This window comes from Dipodomys merriami, unplaced genomic scaffold (assembly GCF_024711535.1).
Source record: "Dipodomys merriami isolate MVZ:Mamm:240054 unplaced genomic scaffold, mDipMer1.0.p SCAF_70, whole genome shotgun sequence".
In the NCBI taxonomy this organism is placed as follows: domain Eukaryota; kingdom Metazoa; phylum Chordata; class Mammalia; order Rodentia; family Heteromyidae; genus Dipodomys; species Dipodomys merriami.
The window spans coordinates 6,963,317-6,979,772 of record NW_027206291.1 but is presented as its reverse complement, the minus strand read 5'-3'; the positions used below and the strand labels follow the sequence as shown (position 1 = coordinate 6,979,772).

The 16,456-nt window shown below is 48.2% G+C and overlaps 1 protein-coding gene across 3 annotated transcripts in view; it reads left to right on the top strand.

The window, feature by feature from the left end:
* The window catches only part of LOC138817640 (phospholipid-transporting ATPase IH), a 99,691-nt gene that overhangs the window by 73,925 nt on the left and 9,310 nt on the right, over positions 1-16,456 (top strand). For all 3 annotated transcript variants that reach the window (XM_070008132.1, XM_070008134.1, XM_070008133.1), the window contains exons 18-25: positions 3,901-4,082; positions 6,007-6,258; positions 7,235-7,409; positions 8,996-9,098; positions 9,254-9,399; positions 9,904-9,963; positions 10,408-10,535; positions 12,130-12,265. In XM_070008132.1, coding sequence (XP_069864233.1) covers positions 3,901-4,082; positions 6,007-6,258; positions 7,235-7,409; positions 8,996-9,098; positions 9,254-9,399; positions 9,904-9,963; positions 10,408-10,535; positions 12,130-12,265 — 1,182 coding nt within the window. The remainder of the gene's footprint in view (positions 1-3,900; positions 4,083-6,006; positions 6,259-7,234; positions 7,410-8,995; positions 9,099-9,253; positions 9,400-9,903; positions 9,964-10,407; positions 10,536-12,129; positions 12,266-16,456) is intronic.

Below are 16,456 nucleotides of genomic sequence, written 5' to 3'. Positions count from 1 at the left end.
TCTAGGAGAGAACTATTTTTCCTTGAAAGGGTGGAAGCCTGCATTGTATTAATTATGAATTGAAGTCCATCTGCTTTTTCAGAAAGACATTTACAGAGGTCTGGTTGACACATACGAGAGTGATACATGCATGCATAAAGAGTGTGTAAAAGTGACAAGTTTTCAGTCAGAAAAGCGTTGGCCCTAAATTACCCACTCGTTGCATGCCCTGTCTGGATCCCTGCTTCAACTGTTGTCTTCTAGAGTTTCTATTGGTACAGTCAGGAAACACATACTAATTTATCTGGCTTTCACTGTACCTAAGTATTTTGAGATTCATTACAGGTGTGGGTACCAATTGTTCACTCCTATTTTTGCTGAGTAATGCAGTCCATTGCATATTGTGTGAATGGATCACAACATGTTTATTCATTTACTCATTGGTGGACATGGGATTTTTTTTCCACCCTGAGGTTGAGTGAAACTACTGTGAGTTGTTTGGTGTACATTTTTGGTTTGAAAGAGCGTGGATTTTTCTCTTGAGAAACCCACGTCATAATTGTTCTTGTTCCTCTGTATGCAGTATATCTTCTTTTTCTTTGTGCTTTGAGCTTTTCTTCATGATATGCCTTAGTATCATAAGGGTGTTGGCTTTTCAGCATCTTAGACATGTAAGTCTTCATCAAGATTGGAAATTTTAGCTGGGTGCCAGTGGCTTCACGCCTATAATCATAGATACTCAGGAGGCTGAGATACAGGGATCATGGTTTGAGGCCAGCCCAGGCAGGAGAGGCCACAGACTCTTATCTCCAGTTAACTAGTTAAGAGCTGAAAATGGAGCTTTGGCACTAGTGGTAGAGTGCTAGCGGGCTTTCTCCTCTGCTCCTTTTGATGACTCGTGCCTGGCCTCTGTGCATTTGCTCACCTGTTCGTGGTCTTCTGTTCTCTGCCGGACACTCGGGCATCTCTTGCTGCCTGGAGCTCTGTTCTGAGGCTTGTCCTGACTCTCAGGCCCCTCCCACACCACAGAGAACTCGTCTCTGCACTGGAGTCCCCTTCCATGAGCACCAGACCATTCCAGACACTGAGCCAAGGCACTCACAGGCCCTACCTGGATAATAACAGTGGATTTTTTTTTTTTTACATTATTACAGATGGTGGAAGTAAAGCTAGTTGCAAAGATAGTACAGAAAAGACGATTGTATCCTCCAAATCCAGTTACCTTAAGATTGCCCCTGTGTTTTTTTCCTATGAGTTTCATGGCGTTAGCTCTTAAATTTAGGACTTTGATCCATTTGAGACAGTTTCATATGACGTTAGGTAAGGGCTTAATTAATTCTTTCATGCGTGAATGTCTTCCCACCATTTATTAAGGAGACTGAGTGGTTGTACGCACATTGAAGGGTACATATGTCAGTGACTTATTTTTGGCTCTCAATTCTGCCCACTCTTCTTCACTGTCAATGTTTATTGTCTCTTTCTAGTAAGTTCTGAAGCCAGAATAGGAGTGTTGTCTGACTGTCTTCTTTTGCAGAACTATGTGGTCATTGTGAGTGCCTTATTATTCAGTGTTGATCTCTGCCTGGGTTTTTCCATTCTGCAGAAATACAAGTAGGGTTTTGTTAAGGGTTTTGATAGGGATGACATTGAATCTGTAGTTTTCTTGAGTAGTAGTGTGATCTGAAATCAATTTGAAGTCTTCTAATTCACAAACATGATTTCTTTCCTTTACTGGAGGCTTCTGTTTTGTGGTTTTTAGTCTAGGATTATTTTCCATGATTACACCTACTCTCAAGTATTTTTCTCCTTTTGGTGCTTTTGTGCATGGAACAATCCTGTTAATTTCCTCTTCTAGTTGTGTCTTGGGGGTGTATGAAAACGCAGTCGGCCTTGGTGCACTGCTGTGGTTGGGTGTGCTCTTGCTGGACTCACTGCTGAGTTCTAACCATTTGTGTGGCAAGATGGTCGTCCTTCATGTTTTCATCTGCAAATGGTCTTTAGCAAGGCTTTATTTCTAATCTGGGTATATTTACCAAGCAGGCAAGTCTTTGTCTTGTTCTTTTCTTGAAGAAAATCTCTGCCTTTCACCATTGAGGGTAAGGTTAGCTGTTGATTGTTCAGATGCGGTTTTTCTCACATTGAATGAGTACCTTCTAATCTGCACTTATTGAGTGGATGCTCGTGAAATGGCTCTTAATTTTTTTTCAAGTGTTTTTTCTCCAGTTCACATAATATCATTTTTTTTCTTTCATCCTGTTAATGTCTCATATTGTCTTGGGTGACTTCATGTGTGAATTCCACTTGGCCTCAGTGTATAGTCCTGTTGTGTTGGGTTTTCTGGCACTGTGGAAGATTTCTGCATCCATATTCTGAGTGGACCGTGGACAGGTACAGATACTGTTCTGAAGATTCCTGTTGCCTGCTTATCTGGCTTGTGTTGCTCACATCGGGGTGCTTGGTGTGCAATAGGCAGGACTCCAGCAGTGCTGAGCAGGAGGAATGGGGAAAGCACTTTTGCCCCTGAACCTATAAGAGAAGTTCCTAGTCTGCTTTTAAAAACAAACACCTATTTATTTCTGAAAGCCTCTGCTTACCTTGCACTCCACCTTCTGGGGGCAACTCTGGATTATTGTCCTTGTCATGTAGTTTTTCTGGCTGAGAAAAAGCCATCTGCCTTGCTTCCGAGAATTCTGTTTTTTTCTGGCTCTCAAGGGCCATTAACCCAGCAGTGGACAAGCTTGGATGTCTGAGCGGCGCAAGCAGTGGGAAGTGGTCCTCAGTTGTGAGATGTTTCGGCATGTAGTGGGAAGTCTTTTTAAAAACCTTAAACATTTTCTCAGAATTCAGAAGGCTTCTGTTGGAGGATTATGGTTCTCTCACTGTCATGAGGGGAGGCATGGGGAGAAGGTAGGGTCCGGGAGAGCAATGGCCACTCCTTTACAGCGGCCTGGAGTGCCAGGGCCTGCACGAGGGCCTTCCGTCTCAGCACCTGGCTCAGCCTTCCTTGTTGTCTGGTACTGTGTGTTCTCCACAGATAGAGACATCAAGGATTAGGATCATATCATAGGACCTCTTATCCCTAAATTCTGGTTTTCGTTTTCTGTATACCCAGTAATGTGAACAAATGGTTTTATCATCTTCCTTCAGTGAGCACTAAATAAGATAAAACCACTCCACATGCTCCCCCCCCCACACACAGTGTACTTAATTTACAAATACCAAATAATATTGACCACAGCATTGCAGATTTAAATATCCCACTAAAATTGCCAGACACAGTATAGTATGCCTGTAATCCAGCACTCAGGAGGCTGAGACGGGAGGCTTTTGAGCTCAAGTCCAATATAGGCTTCATAGTCAATTAGTTTAAGGTAAATCAGAGCTTTTGTAATAATCAGTACACACACACACACACACACACACACACACACACACACACACACACACACACACACACACACACACACACACACACACACACACACACACACACACACACACACACACACACACACACACACACACACACACACACACACACACACACACACACACGTATAATCCTAAATAAGGTTTAAACTGAATGTTGCATTTGGCAAAATAAAGATGCAAAATATCTTTTTGTATCATGGCCTGACTTAAGTTATTACCTCTACCTTTTTAGTTTGGAAGACTCATAATCCATATTGATGATTCATTTTTAATATAAATATAAATAATTTATTTGTAGCTGACTCTGCTCAGGGCTGGCTGGGCTGTGATTCCCCAGCTTGTCATTATTTGTAGCTGACTCTTCTCAGGGCTGGCTGGGTTGTGATTCCCTGTCTTGTCATCTGGTTAGAGGGGCTTTGCAGAAGTCTGGAAATGGCGTTCGGCAGGCAACGTTGGATTCTCCTTGAAACACTGCTTTGTGTCCTATAGGAGGGGCTCCGAACCCTGTGTGTGGCCTACAAACAGCTCGCTCCAGAGGAGTATGAAGGTGCCTGTGCACTGCTACAGGCTGCCAAGGTGGCCCTTCAAGACCGAGAGAAAAAGCTGGCAGAAGCCTACGAGCAGATCGAGAAAGACCTTGTTCTGCTTGGTGCTACAGCTGTTGAGGACCGGTAAATGCAGCACGCTGTAGGGGTGGGGAGGGAGGGCACTCAGCACACACTAGGCCGGCTCAGGTTTTAAGAGAGTGAGGCTGTCTTGTCCCTAGCCTGACACTAGGGACGAGGCTCCCACTCAGGGTTTGGGAGGTTATTTTTCTTGTTTGGTTGGGTTTTTTTGGCAGTCTGAAATTCCAGCTCAGGGCCTTGTACCTGCTAGGCAGACTGCGTGAGTCCTGCCCCAGACACCCTCCTTCACTGCTTGTTGGGAAGACAGGGCTCCTTAGTAGGACAGTTACCCAGGACACAGTGGTTCAGGAAGCAGGGGCTACTCTGGCAAGACAGCGTCTGTGCAGTGTGCAGGGGCTCTGGAAGCAGCTGAGGTAGGTCATGTCTGAATCCATAATTGGAACTCAGTGCATGAGAGTTAACAGCCAGGGGCAGGAGGTTGTGGCATGATAGTATCTGATCATCAGACTTTGCAAGCTGTTGCAGGCCTAGATGCCTTTTCAAAAATTATAAAGACTGCCAGATGCTGGTGGCTCACACCTGTAATCCTAGCTACTCAGGAGGCTGAGATCTGAGGATCACAGTTCGAAGCCAGCTTAGGCAGGAAAGTCCATGAAACTCATCTCCAATTAACCACCAGAAAACTGGAAGTGGCACTGTTGCTCAAAGTGGTAGAGCACTCGCCTTGAGCAAAGAAGTTCAGGGATAGTGCCTAGGCCTGAGTTGAAGCTTTACGACCACCATTGCCACCACCAACAAAAACCATAAAAGACCAAGCTGTTTTTCCTTATCTCCAGAATCTGTGGTTGTATGGTCTTTGCCCTTTGATTTAAGAAATCCTTTCCAGAATCTCTGAGAATCCTTCCTTTCCTCTGCATCTTTCATTGAGCACTCATAGGAACAAGGATGTGTCCCATGTTTCTGAAAAGTGAGACTGAATCTAGAGAATTTCGGCGCCCATGGTGGCTAGCCGGTGCCTGTCCTCCACACATCTGTGAGCCTCTGCAGCCTTGCCCATGGCGGCCAGCCAGTGCCTCTTCTCCACACATCTGTGAGCCTCAGTGGCCTTGGCTCTCCCTGTGTAACTGATGGTGGTGAAGTCTGATGCTGCAGAGTTATGCTGGGGAAAGGTCCTGCACACTGGGCTTCACATGGTCTCTGCATATGCTAAACTTGTGACACACACATCTACCTGTGCTAAACCTGTGACACACATAAGCTAACTGTACGACCACTGGTCTCACTATCAGGAGCTGGTGTTATCTAGAGGCCCCTGGGCTCCAGTTTAATAAGCAACATTTATTTTACAGCAAAAGAGCGTATCATGGATACTGCTGGCCACCTCTTACACTGATGCTGTTCCCCTCTTATGACTTTTGTGTTGGGCCTGGGAAGGTGGCTCAAGTGGGAGAGTGCTTGTCTCGCATGCATGAAGCCCTGGGTTCGATTCCTCAGCATCACATAAACAGAAAAAGCCAGAAGTGGCACTGTGGCTCAAGTGGTAGAGAGTTAGCCTTGAACTGAAGAGCTGAGGTACAGCACCCAGGCCCAGAGTTCAAGCCCCATGACCAACAACAACAACAAAAAAAGACTTGTGTTGACTTAGGCTCTGGAAGGAACTCCTAGCTCAGTGCAAATGGGCATAAATGGTGAGATTCAGCCAGACAGAAAACCGCGGTGGACAGCCTGGAAAACAGCCTCCTTGTTCTAGATGCCTTGTGTTTGTGGGGCTGGTGACATGTGTATTTGTGAGAGTGGGCTCGGGGTCTCGCCTGTCCTTTGCACAGGGACCGTGAGCAGTGCCTTACCGGCTCATGCCATGTGCCAAGTTACTGTTGTCCTGAGAGCCACACTGCTTGGTTGGCTCCATGTTTCTGAAACTCTGGTGGTCTTTTTCAGTCCTCATTCCCATGTCCACCCACTCTGACAGGCTCCAGGAGAAGGCTGCAGACACCATCGAGGCTCTGCAGAAGGCTGGCATCAAGGTCTGGGTGCTCACTGGGGACAAGATGGAGACCGCCGCGGCCACCTGCTATGCCTGCAAGCTGTTCCGGAGAGGCACACAGCTACTGGAGCTGACCACCAAGAGGATGGAGGAGCAAAGCCTGCACGATGTGCTGTTTGAGCTGAGCAAGACAGTGCTGCGCTGCAGTGGGAGCCTGACCAGGGACACCTTCTCGGGGTAGGCGGCAGGGGCCTCATCTTTCCAGCCAGATCCTCATTACACACAGGAAGCCCACTTTTCCTGTACTGATGATAGTTCATGTAAATGCTCATCTCTGTACGGTTGCTAGACCCATCTTCTTGCACATGTGTGCATGTGTACAGTTCAGACTGCTAGGGAAGAGTGCAGAAAGATAGGAATGGTGAAATATATTGATTGGGATCATTCCCATCAACTCCTAAGACGCAGGGCTGTGTTACAGATCCCTTCACTCTCCCAGAGGGCCAGGCAGTATTAATAATTCAGGGTGCCTGTCTGAAACACAGCAGGATGCCCCCAAGTTGTTTCTTTCCAAGAACATCCAGCACTTAGGCAGACATGCCTTGTAACCGCTGCCCTGGACTATGTCTGATGCATCCTCTGAGATTAGGTCTTATCTCATTAATGTCAGTAAAGGCAAATCATCTTTCTAATCATACACATCTTAAATTATCCTTAAATAGCAAAAAGATATTGCCATGTAACCCATCAGCAGAATTCCTTTTAGGGATTAGAGTTTGTTTTGGGTTTTTTTTTTTTTTTTAAGCCTAGCACAGAGGAAATTTTGATCACGTTCTAATAGCTGAGGTCATCTGGACAAAAACCTGAGGAGATAATTAGCTATGTAGACAGACTAAGGCTAGCATGGGAGCCCAGGAAGACCACAATACAGACTGACTTCTCTAAAGGCCAGATGAATACTCCCATGTGAGTCCAAGATTCCTGGAGTTCCAGGACGAATACATGGGGAGCTGCGTGGCTTCCACAGAGTTCAGTAAGAATGCCATGAAGCGGGTTCCAGGCGGGCTGGAGTGTCCACCATGCTAGGTTGTCTAAATAAAATGAAGAGCTTCTTGGTTCCAGAGATCTGTGAGCATCTGTAGATTCCCCAGAGTGTAGTGTTCTCAAATGTGTAGGCTTAGTGACTGATCTTTCTGTTTCTATGATCTCATAGACTTTCAACAGACATGCATGACTACGGTTTAATCATCGATGGAGCCGCACTGTCCTTAATAATGAAGCCACGAGAAGATGGGAGTTCCAGCAACTACCGCGAGCTCTTCCTGGAGATCTGCCGGAACTGCAGCGCTGTGCTGTGCTGCCGCATGGCGCCTCTGCAGAAGGCCCAGGTCACAGCCCTTTCTGTTCCTCTGCGGTGGAGGGTGGGAGACCCTAGAACAACTTCGAGAAAGTGAGGCAAAAATGCTATGTAAAAACTAAATTTTAATCACTAGAGTTTTTTTTTTTTTTGGTCAGTTGTGGGGACTGAACTCTGGGTGTGGGTGCTATCCCTCAGTTCTTCAGCTCAAGGCTAGCTTTCTACCACTTGAGCCACAGCGCCACTTCCTACTTTTTCTGTTTATGTGGTGCTGAGGAATGGAACCCAGGACCTCATACATGAGAGGCAGTTACTATACCACTGTTACTATACCACTGAGCCATCTTTCCAGCCCCCAAAACTGAATTTTAGATCTCTTGAGAAGCAGTGAGTCCAGTGGACCCTGGAGAGAGACACCATGTGGGGCTCACAAATATCGACCCACAAGGGTCTCCCGGTGGGGAGACAATGCTGACTGACCTGTGCCACCCATAGGCAGCAGTGCGTCTGCCTTCAGAATGTTAGAAGATGAGGTTAGCCTCGTTTTACAAGCTGGGCTATCTCGTCCAAAAGTATGCAGGACTTGTCTGTTGTACTCCAAATTATGCCTCTGCACTCCCCATTCTTGTGGAAAACGTACCTGAAACATTTCTTAAATGCTTTCTAATGCATCATGGAACACACATGATAGGGCTGGGTTGCTCCGGTGCCTTGAAGTGGACGGTCTGGTTTCAGGACGCCACATTTTAGGTGCAGTGCACTGGTTCACCTTGCATTGTTCATGAAAGGAACTCATACCTGCTTAGCCTGGAGAATGAGACTACACAGACTGAGAAATGGGTCTCAGGAGGCCCCTCAGTCACCCGCTCCACTAACCTATCAGCATCCCCATGGGACTCTCAAAGAAGATAAGCTGAAATAGCTGGGAGTTGAGGGGCTCTATTCCCACTCCAAGCTCTCCTCTACAGAACCTATAACCATTTCCAGAAGTTAGCTTGTTTGTTCAAGTGGTGCTGAAAAGTTTAATGGGAGCAAACGTGTGCTTCAGCCTCTCACGTTGAACCCAGAAGCTGACCGCACTCCTATCTCTCAGGCCTTGGGCTCCACACAGTTGCACATGGATACATGGGCAAGGCACGCGGATGGGGAAACAGAAATTGACCAAACACTTAGAAATTATTCATTGCGTTAAGTCGCTAGATTTGATTTTTTTACACCTGACAGGTTGAAAATTAAAATCGTATCAGGATCACTTAAACTGTTTTTTTTACTTGGTACTACATCCCTTGGGACTGCATCACAGTACCATGTCACAGAACGCAAAGTCGGTTTGTGCGGGCTACTTGGATTCGGAAGTGTGAGGACAGCTCTGCACAGCCCTCCAGTCAGGGCACTGCAGTCCACTCTTAGTAACCCTACTGGGCTTCATCTTGCTTTCACTATGAACAGGATTTTGTCCTCTATGGAAGAATTGAGTGTCCTAAATTAGCTCTTTTCAAACAACTTTTTCCTCTTTGTAGACTAACTTTGCATATTAGCTTTGCCTACTAGTAATTAACTGGTTCTTTTTTTTAAAAAATGAAATTGACAACATTTCTACATTTATTTACTTTCCAGATTGTTAAGTTAATCAAATTTTCAAAAGAGCACCCTATCACATTAGCCATTGGTGATGGAGCAAACGACGTCAGCATGATCCTGGAGGCCCACGTGGGTATAGGTACGCTGTCGCTGTCAGATAGGGGTCCATTGCAGTGGTGCACAGAGAACCTCTGGGCAGCCACCTGTGGTTAGCGCATGGGTGGTGGGGACACCGTGGGTGCGGCCCTTGCCTCCATGGGCTCTGCTCACCAGCCTGCCCTTCCTCCCTCCCAGGCGTCATTGGCAAGGAGGGCCGACAGGCGGCAAGGAACAGCGACTATGCAATACCGAAGTTCAAACACTTGAAGAAGATGCTTCTTGTTCACGGGCATTTCTATTACATTAGGATATCTGAGCTTGTGCAGTACTTCTTTTATAAGGTAGGACGATGCCTTTTCTGCTCATCCAGTGGCATGTAGCACTGGACGCAGTGGTCTCTGTCAAGGCAGGCCATCTCTACCATGGTCCTTCACCTAAAAATAAAAGTGACTGTCGGGGCACCTCGGCCCCTCTGCTGCATGACACATCAGGCTCCATGCATGGAGCTTCTAGCTCCTTAAGAAACAGGAAGAATCAGTTGTGGGATGTTGGGTGATAGTCCTCTGTTTCCCCCACTAGGCAGGCAGTGTCTTTGCTGCCACTGTCTTGGCTCCATTAACTAACTCTTTATGTTGTTTCTGCTCAGGATAGCACAACAGTCAGAGTAGTTGCGCACACATTTTAGTCATCATTGTAATTAGAAATACAGAAGCCCATTGTGTTGTTTTGTAAGGTCCACCCCTGGAGCCCCTGTGTGGGCAGCAGGCTGCGCCTACCATGCTGGGAGCCCCGGGCAGGCCTGGCCCCTCGCCTGTACCCACTAACACTGGTGGCTTGCCTTTCAGAATGTCTGCTTCATTTTCCCTCAGTTTTTATACCAGTTCTTCTGTGGATTCTCACAGCAGGTGAGTCCTATGTCCTAAGTGGGAAGTTTGCCTGATCCTGATCCTGGGGAGGTTTCCTGGGGAGCGAGGACTTGGGATATGCGAATGAAGGAGGGGGGCAGAAATGTGGATATGAGACCTCAGGCAGGTGAGGCCCCCTCTGTCCCCCCCACCCCCACAGCATCTGGGCCAGCAGACCCAAGCTGGAGGTGGTGATCACAGTTACAGGCTTTGAGACTCTGAGCAGGTTTGCAAGAGTAGAGCTGTTGTTTAGCCCTGCCTGGTGGATAGGGTGGGTGGAGCTTTCACAATTGCCCTGGGCCTTGTTTCTGTGGAAAGAACGGCTCTTGACAAGTATTTTGCACTGCTTGTGCTGCTTTGTAAATTAGAAAATACCATCATAGTGAGCCAACACAACTGTGAAAGTGCCTGGGGTGCTGTTCAGCTGACTTTTCCTCCCTGCAGACTTTGTACGATACTGCGTATCTGACTCTCTACAATATCAGCTTCACTTCCCTGCCCATTCTTCTGTACAGCCTGATGGAGCAACATGTCAGCATGGATGTGCTGAAGAGAGACCCAACCCTTTACAGGTGTGCACCCAGACCCTCTGCACACATAGCACAGACCTTGTGAGTAGGCAGGACTGATTTCTCCCAGGAGTTGCCTGGCAGATGTTAAAAAACAGAAACACCCAAAACCAGCTCATAAGGCTCATTTCTACAGGCGGTCTTCACACAGAAGGGAGGTCTTCACACAGGAGGCACACACAGGAGACACACACACAGGAGACACACACAGGAGGCACATAGGAGGCCTTCACACAGGAGGTCTTCACACAGGAGGTTTTCACACAGGAGGCACACAAAAGAGGCCTTCACACAGGAGTCCTTCACACAGGAGGCACACACAGGAAGTCTTTACACAGGAGGTCTTCACCCAGAAGGCCTTCACACTGGAGGCAAACATAAGAGGCCTTCACACAGGAGGCCTTCACACAGGAGGCACACACAGGAAGTCTTCACACAGGAGTCCTTCACACAGGAGGCCTTCATACAGGAGGCACAAGACCTTGCAGCACAGGTGAATGTGGATTGTTCTGTTCTTCACTCGCTTTGCTGCTAGGGAGTTGGGGAGCAGCCACGGGACTGTGCTGACCCTCCTAAAGCCCGGAGGCTCGTGGCCCACACTGCCCTGTGGTTGGTCCAGTTCAGAAGGGCTCACTGGTCCCATGTGTGTGCTCTTTACTCCTGAGTTTTATTGTTTTTGTTCTAAGTAATAAGGAAAAGATTCACAACTGCTCCAGGATCTTTGGCAGCTTCAGTATCCTCGTGCATTGTGTGTGTGTGTGTGTGTGTGTGTGTGTGTGTGTGTGTGCTGCAGCTTGAACTCAGGGCCTTGTACACTTTCTTGGCTTGCTCACAGAGGACAGTACTCTTGCCACTGGAGCCTCTCCTCCTGCCAGCACTTTGGTTGTTTGACTAGAAATGGATTTCCTTGAACCTCTGATCCCAGACTTCAGAGTAGCTAGGACTTTGTGTGTGTGTCTCCAGCACCTGGCTTGTAGCAGCCTTTTAAATTAAGCTCTAGTTTTTAGACCATTTAGACACACATGTAGCTGTAAGAAATAAGTACTACTGGGAAGTGCCTATGCTTTTTTCTAGTTTCCCCCTGTGGTTCAGGTCAGAGGCTGCCACAGCCAGCCAACATCAGGTTCATCTTTCACCACCTCCTGACTTCCCAGGGTCACCTGTACAGCTATATGTACAAGTGAGCATGTGCACAGTTAGTTCTCAATCTCCACCTATATTGGTCCCAGAGCCACTCCACCCTTAGCCTCTCTGCCTCTGTTAGAGCACTTGGCCACATAAGCAGCCTTGACATTTAAAGATCTAGAAGCTGCCCATTGCTTGAGACATGAATCCAAGGTGACACTGTAGCTGAGACCTGGTGGGGTGCACAGTAGGCCCAGGTTCTCTGACATCACATGTGTGTTAGTTACTTTCAGAAGACAGGATGTGCACATCTTGTAATGACATTACAGTTTAGTGTTGATGGGAAAATTTGGCATCAGACTTGTGTGCTGCCATGCAGGGGTGGTTACTGCAGAGGTGGAAGTGGCACGCATGGGCAGGTCTGTGCAATGTCACAGTGTCATTAATATTTTCTATCTCTTTCCTTATACAGAGACATCGCCAAGAACGCACTGCTCCGCTGGCGGGTGTTCATTTACTGGACATTCCTAGGAGTATTTGATGCGTTGGTATTTTTCTTTGGTGCTTATTTCATGTTTGAAAACACTCCAGTGACCAGCAACGGACAGGTCAGTCCTGAGCTTGATCTTGTTGGCTTGCCTGCTTAGTCATAAACCCCACCTGTGTGGTCATTTTGTGAGAACAGCAGTACAGCTCAGCCTGGGGTTAGGTGGTGGGCCCCTGTGTGTGGCAGGACATGTTACATCAGTGTGGCGGCTGTGCCATTCCGCAGGCAGCCGCTGACAGCTGTGGATTCATTCCTTGGGTTTGCCCGGCTGATTTGTAACTTTACCTTCCACCCTTAGCTAGTGACAATTCCATTCAGGCCTGGCTCTTCCCTGTGGGAGTTGGTGTGGTCTCTCCTGGGACTGCTTCTGTGTGCCTCCTTTGCAATGAGTAAATCTGTAGTTTTCTAGTGGACGTTCAGCGCTAGTTGTTTGCGTACTTTCTGGGGTTTGTTTTATGCGTATCTCGCTTTTTTCTCTTTGCCACTTGCCTCACTTCCACCCTCAGATAATGACCACCAACACACACATGGTAAGACAATCTGGGTTTGTCCTCTCTGTGTTTTTTGGAGTGCCTTACAAATAAAATATTTCTCGAAAATATTTTCAAACGTGACTCCTTCTGTGTGTTTTGTCGGTAGAGATGCTGTTAGCCGCTCCTACCTCCCCTGGCGTCAGAGCTGCGCACACGCGTTCTGACCGCCTCCCAGGTGGGTCCTCTCCTGGATCTGTGTTGGGGCTGCAGTGGAGACTGGCTGTGTTCAATGGCCTCCATATGCCACTGTAAATGAGGATATAGGTGGCTTGTTGGGGACCCTGCTCTGGTGGCTGCCTTCACTGGCCAGGGTGGCCGAGAGGCGTCAGGCAGTCCTTACATTGTCCCCAAGGTACCAGACTGGATGTTCAGACAGACACTGCTTGAGCATCAGAAAAAATCCCTCTCAGCCACCACTTCAGGGCAGCAAATGAAACAGAAATGCTTTACATTTCTCGTTTAACCCCATTACCACTCCCCTCCCCACTGTTGTCTGCCCTGTGTCCATCCCCTAGACTATTGCAGTGAAACCTGAAACTGGGTGCATGTCCTGGCTGTGTGTTTACCCCTTGTTTCTCTTTGCTCATTACAAAATGGTGCTGATATCTTTCATTATTAGTTAATTCACTTTGGCTAAATCAGTTCTGATAATTTGAAACTTCACTTCTCTAAAAATGTGATGTTTTTCTCTCATTGATCCTTTGTCTCAGCTTACTTTAATCAGCCAGCTTCTGAGTGCTGCCAGACTTTATGTGTAGATAGAGCTACTGTGGGTTCTCACAGATTTGTCCATGCTCAGGCTTTAGATTTGTGTCTTGTCTGTATTTTAAACATCTGTCCTGAGGACTTGACTCCACACCATGATGGTGTTTTGTCTCAGTTCAGTCCCTGTCAGCGTGCGGTTGCTGGCCTGAGGAGGTTAGAAGCAAGTTTTTGCAAGGTCAGATGATAGTGAGAGGCGGGCTCAGAACTCAGGCCATGATTTGTGCCAGCATCTGCCTGGTCCTTGCTGCCTTGAGTACCTGTGGTCCCAGCATCTCAAGGACAGTGGCAGCCACTCCCTGTTCCAGAAGGGTGAGCAGAGTGCTGTGTCCAGCCTTCCCAGAGCTGCCCACCATGCCCCTCCCATCCTCTCCCACTTGCTGTGGCTGCAGCTGGCTGGTGAGTACGCCCCGCGGGGAATTATAGGGTGCCCTGCCCACAAGACTCATCCTCCACCCCCTGCACCTGCAGGTCTCCTCCTGGGAGGATGCACCTTGGTGGCCCTGCTGTGTCCCCACCTGTCACATGACTGTCATCAGCCTTATTAGTCAGATCTTGAAATGAGAAGAGAACAGAGTTCAAGGCAGGAGTGCACGGGGCCAGTGTAGCAGCCCTCAGAGCCTGCCACTGATGGAGGACTTCAATGGCCCTCTTCCATACATGCTGGCCTGATGGTAGAGGCTTAGAGGGCAAGACAGGCCTCTCATTACATAAGTGCTCCTGAGAATCTTGGGTCAGGAACATGGGCAGTGCCCAGGGCACCAGAATCAGGCATGGAGACAGGATGCTGCGAGGTACCAGGCTCTGAGCAGACCTGGGGCTGGACTGAACCTGGCCCCAGGCATCAATAGGCCTTCAGAAGTGATTCAGGGGAAGGCGTTGGAGGAATTCGGATTACCAAGCCCCCTCTGTGGGCAGCGAGTGGCCAGTGGATACCTCTGCCTCCATCTCTGGATATGTGCTGCCCACTCTGCCCCAGGCTTCTGGGGCCCCTCTTCCTGGACAGATTAGTGTGTGTGTCTAGGGCAATGAGGTTGTTCACTTACACTACTAAACTAAAAGCAGTGTCTCAGGCAGGTTTTTCAAGTCAGTAGCATTGACCAGGTCAGGTTGACCTGGTCCTGGGGTCACAGCTTGGTGATTGTGATCTCAGTGTTTACTGTGGTGACCTGGTCCTGAGGTCGCAGCTTGGCAATTGTGATCTCAGTTCACTATGGTGACCTGGTCCTGGGGTCACAGCTTGGCGATTGTGATCTCTATTCACTGTGGTGATCTGGTCCTGAGGTCACAGCTTGGCAATTGTGATCTTGTTCACTGTCATGACCTGGTCCTGAGCTCACAGGTTGGCAGTTGTGATCTCAGTGTTCACTGTGGTGACCTGGTCCTGAGGTCACAGCTTGGTGATTGTGATCTCAGTGTTCACTGTGGTGACCTGGTCCTGAGGTCGCAGCTTAGTGATTGTGATCTCTGTTCACTGTGGTGACCTGGTCTTGGGGTCACAGCTTGGCGATTGTGATCTCAGTGTTTGCTGCCAATCTAGGTTATATTGTATAGATGAGGCGGTTTATAAGCCTCATTCTTCTTGTGAGTGCGAGGGGAAAACGACTTATTTTTAAGGACTAGTGAATATTTATAGAGCACATGTGATATTGAGGGAGCAGAGAATTATCAACATGATTGTAAAAGACATCTTATTTAGGAGCATTTTCTTCCCAGACATCAAATGCCGTGATGATTTCTCATTCTGGCTCCCCAGAGGCAGTAACTGCTCCTGCTGAGCAGAGCTGTTCCTGCACAGGCACCCAGGCCAGAAGGTAGCTGAGATGGGGTTGTCAGTGTTGGGTGATCACAGGCAGTTGATGGGTCATGCAATGCAAAGGTGGTGTGACTGTGACCTCTAGAAGATCCAGCCATGTCTGTTGTGAGATACTTCTGCACAAAGAGATTAAGTTGATTTTAGTTGCAGGGTTTTTTTGAGCAGAAATATCCCATGAAAATGCTTCTCCTCAAAGGGAATGGTTGGTCAAAGTAATGGCGCTAGACTGGTGCCAAGTGTAGAGGACTCTGACCCAAGGACAGAACTTCATGACTGGCTCAGCTATCAGCCACACCATCAGTGGGGGTGTGCTATGGATGTGTGAGTCAGTGACCTGCGGTGGAGGTGTGAGTCATTGACTGTCAGTGGAGGTATGCTGTGGAGGTGTGAATTAGTGGAGGTATGCTGTGGAGGTGTGAGTCAGTGACCCATGGTGGAGGTGTGAGTGACCCACGGTAGAGGTGTGCTGTGGAGGTGTGAGTCAGTGACCCATGGTGGAGGTGTAGAGGTGTGAGTCAGTGAGCCACGGTAGAGGTGTGCTGTGGTGGTGTGAGTCAGTGACCCACGGTGGAGGTGTGCTATGGAGGTGTGAGTCAGTGACCCATGGTGGAGGTGTGCTGTGGAGGTGTGAGTCAGTGACCCATGGTGGAGGTATGTTGTGGAAGTGTTAGTTGTCAGAAAGTGTTTTCTCAGTAGGACAATGCTGAAGAGGTCACAAACCTTATAATTTGGAGGTGGGAAAAGATGTCTTTGGCAGCCCTGAGAAGGGGTACCAGTATCCTGGGACTTACTCCCACTTCTCACCCAGATCCTGATGGAATCATGGGCCTGGGCAGCTGAAGGAGTTGGGGCTCCCAAGAGATAGCTCCAGACCATCTGTCTCAGGAAGCTGGTACCACCAGCTGAGGACCATGGACTCAGGGAGAGTAGGCCATTGTGCTTTCTGGCTTTCACACTGAGGAGGCTGTGCCTCATTTCTGTCTGCCCAGAGGACTGTGGTGGTGCATGTTTCCTGGACTTGGGGCTGAACAGCACCCTAAGTTGGACGTTCACTACACCTCAGGAGACTTAGCAGGAAGGAGGCTGAGGGACTATTTCCTGCCTTATAAGCAAGCACGGGGAAGGGGCGGGGGGGCCGGCG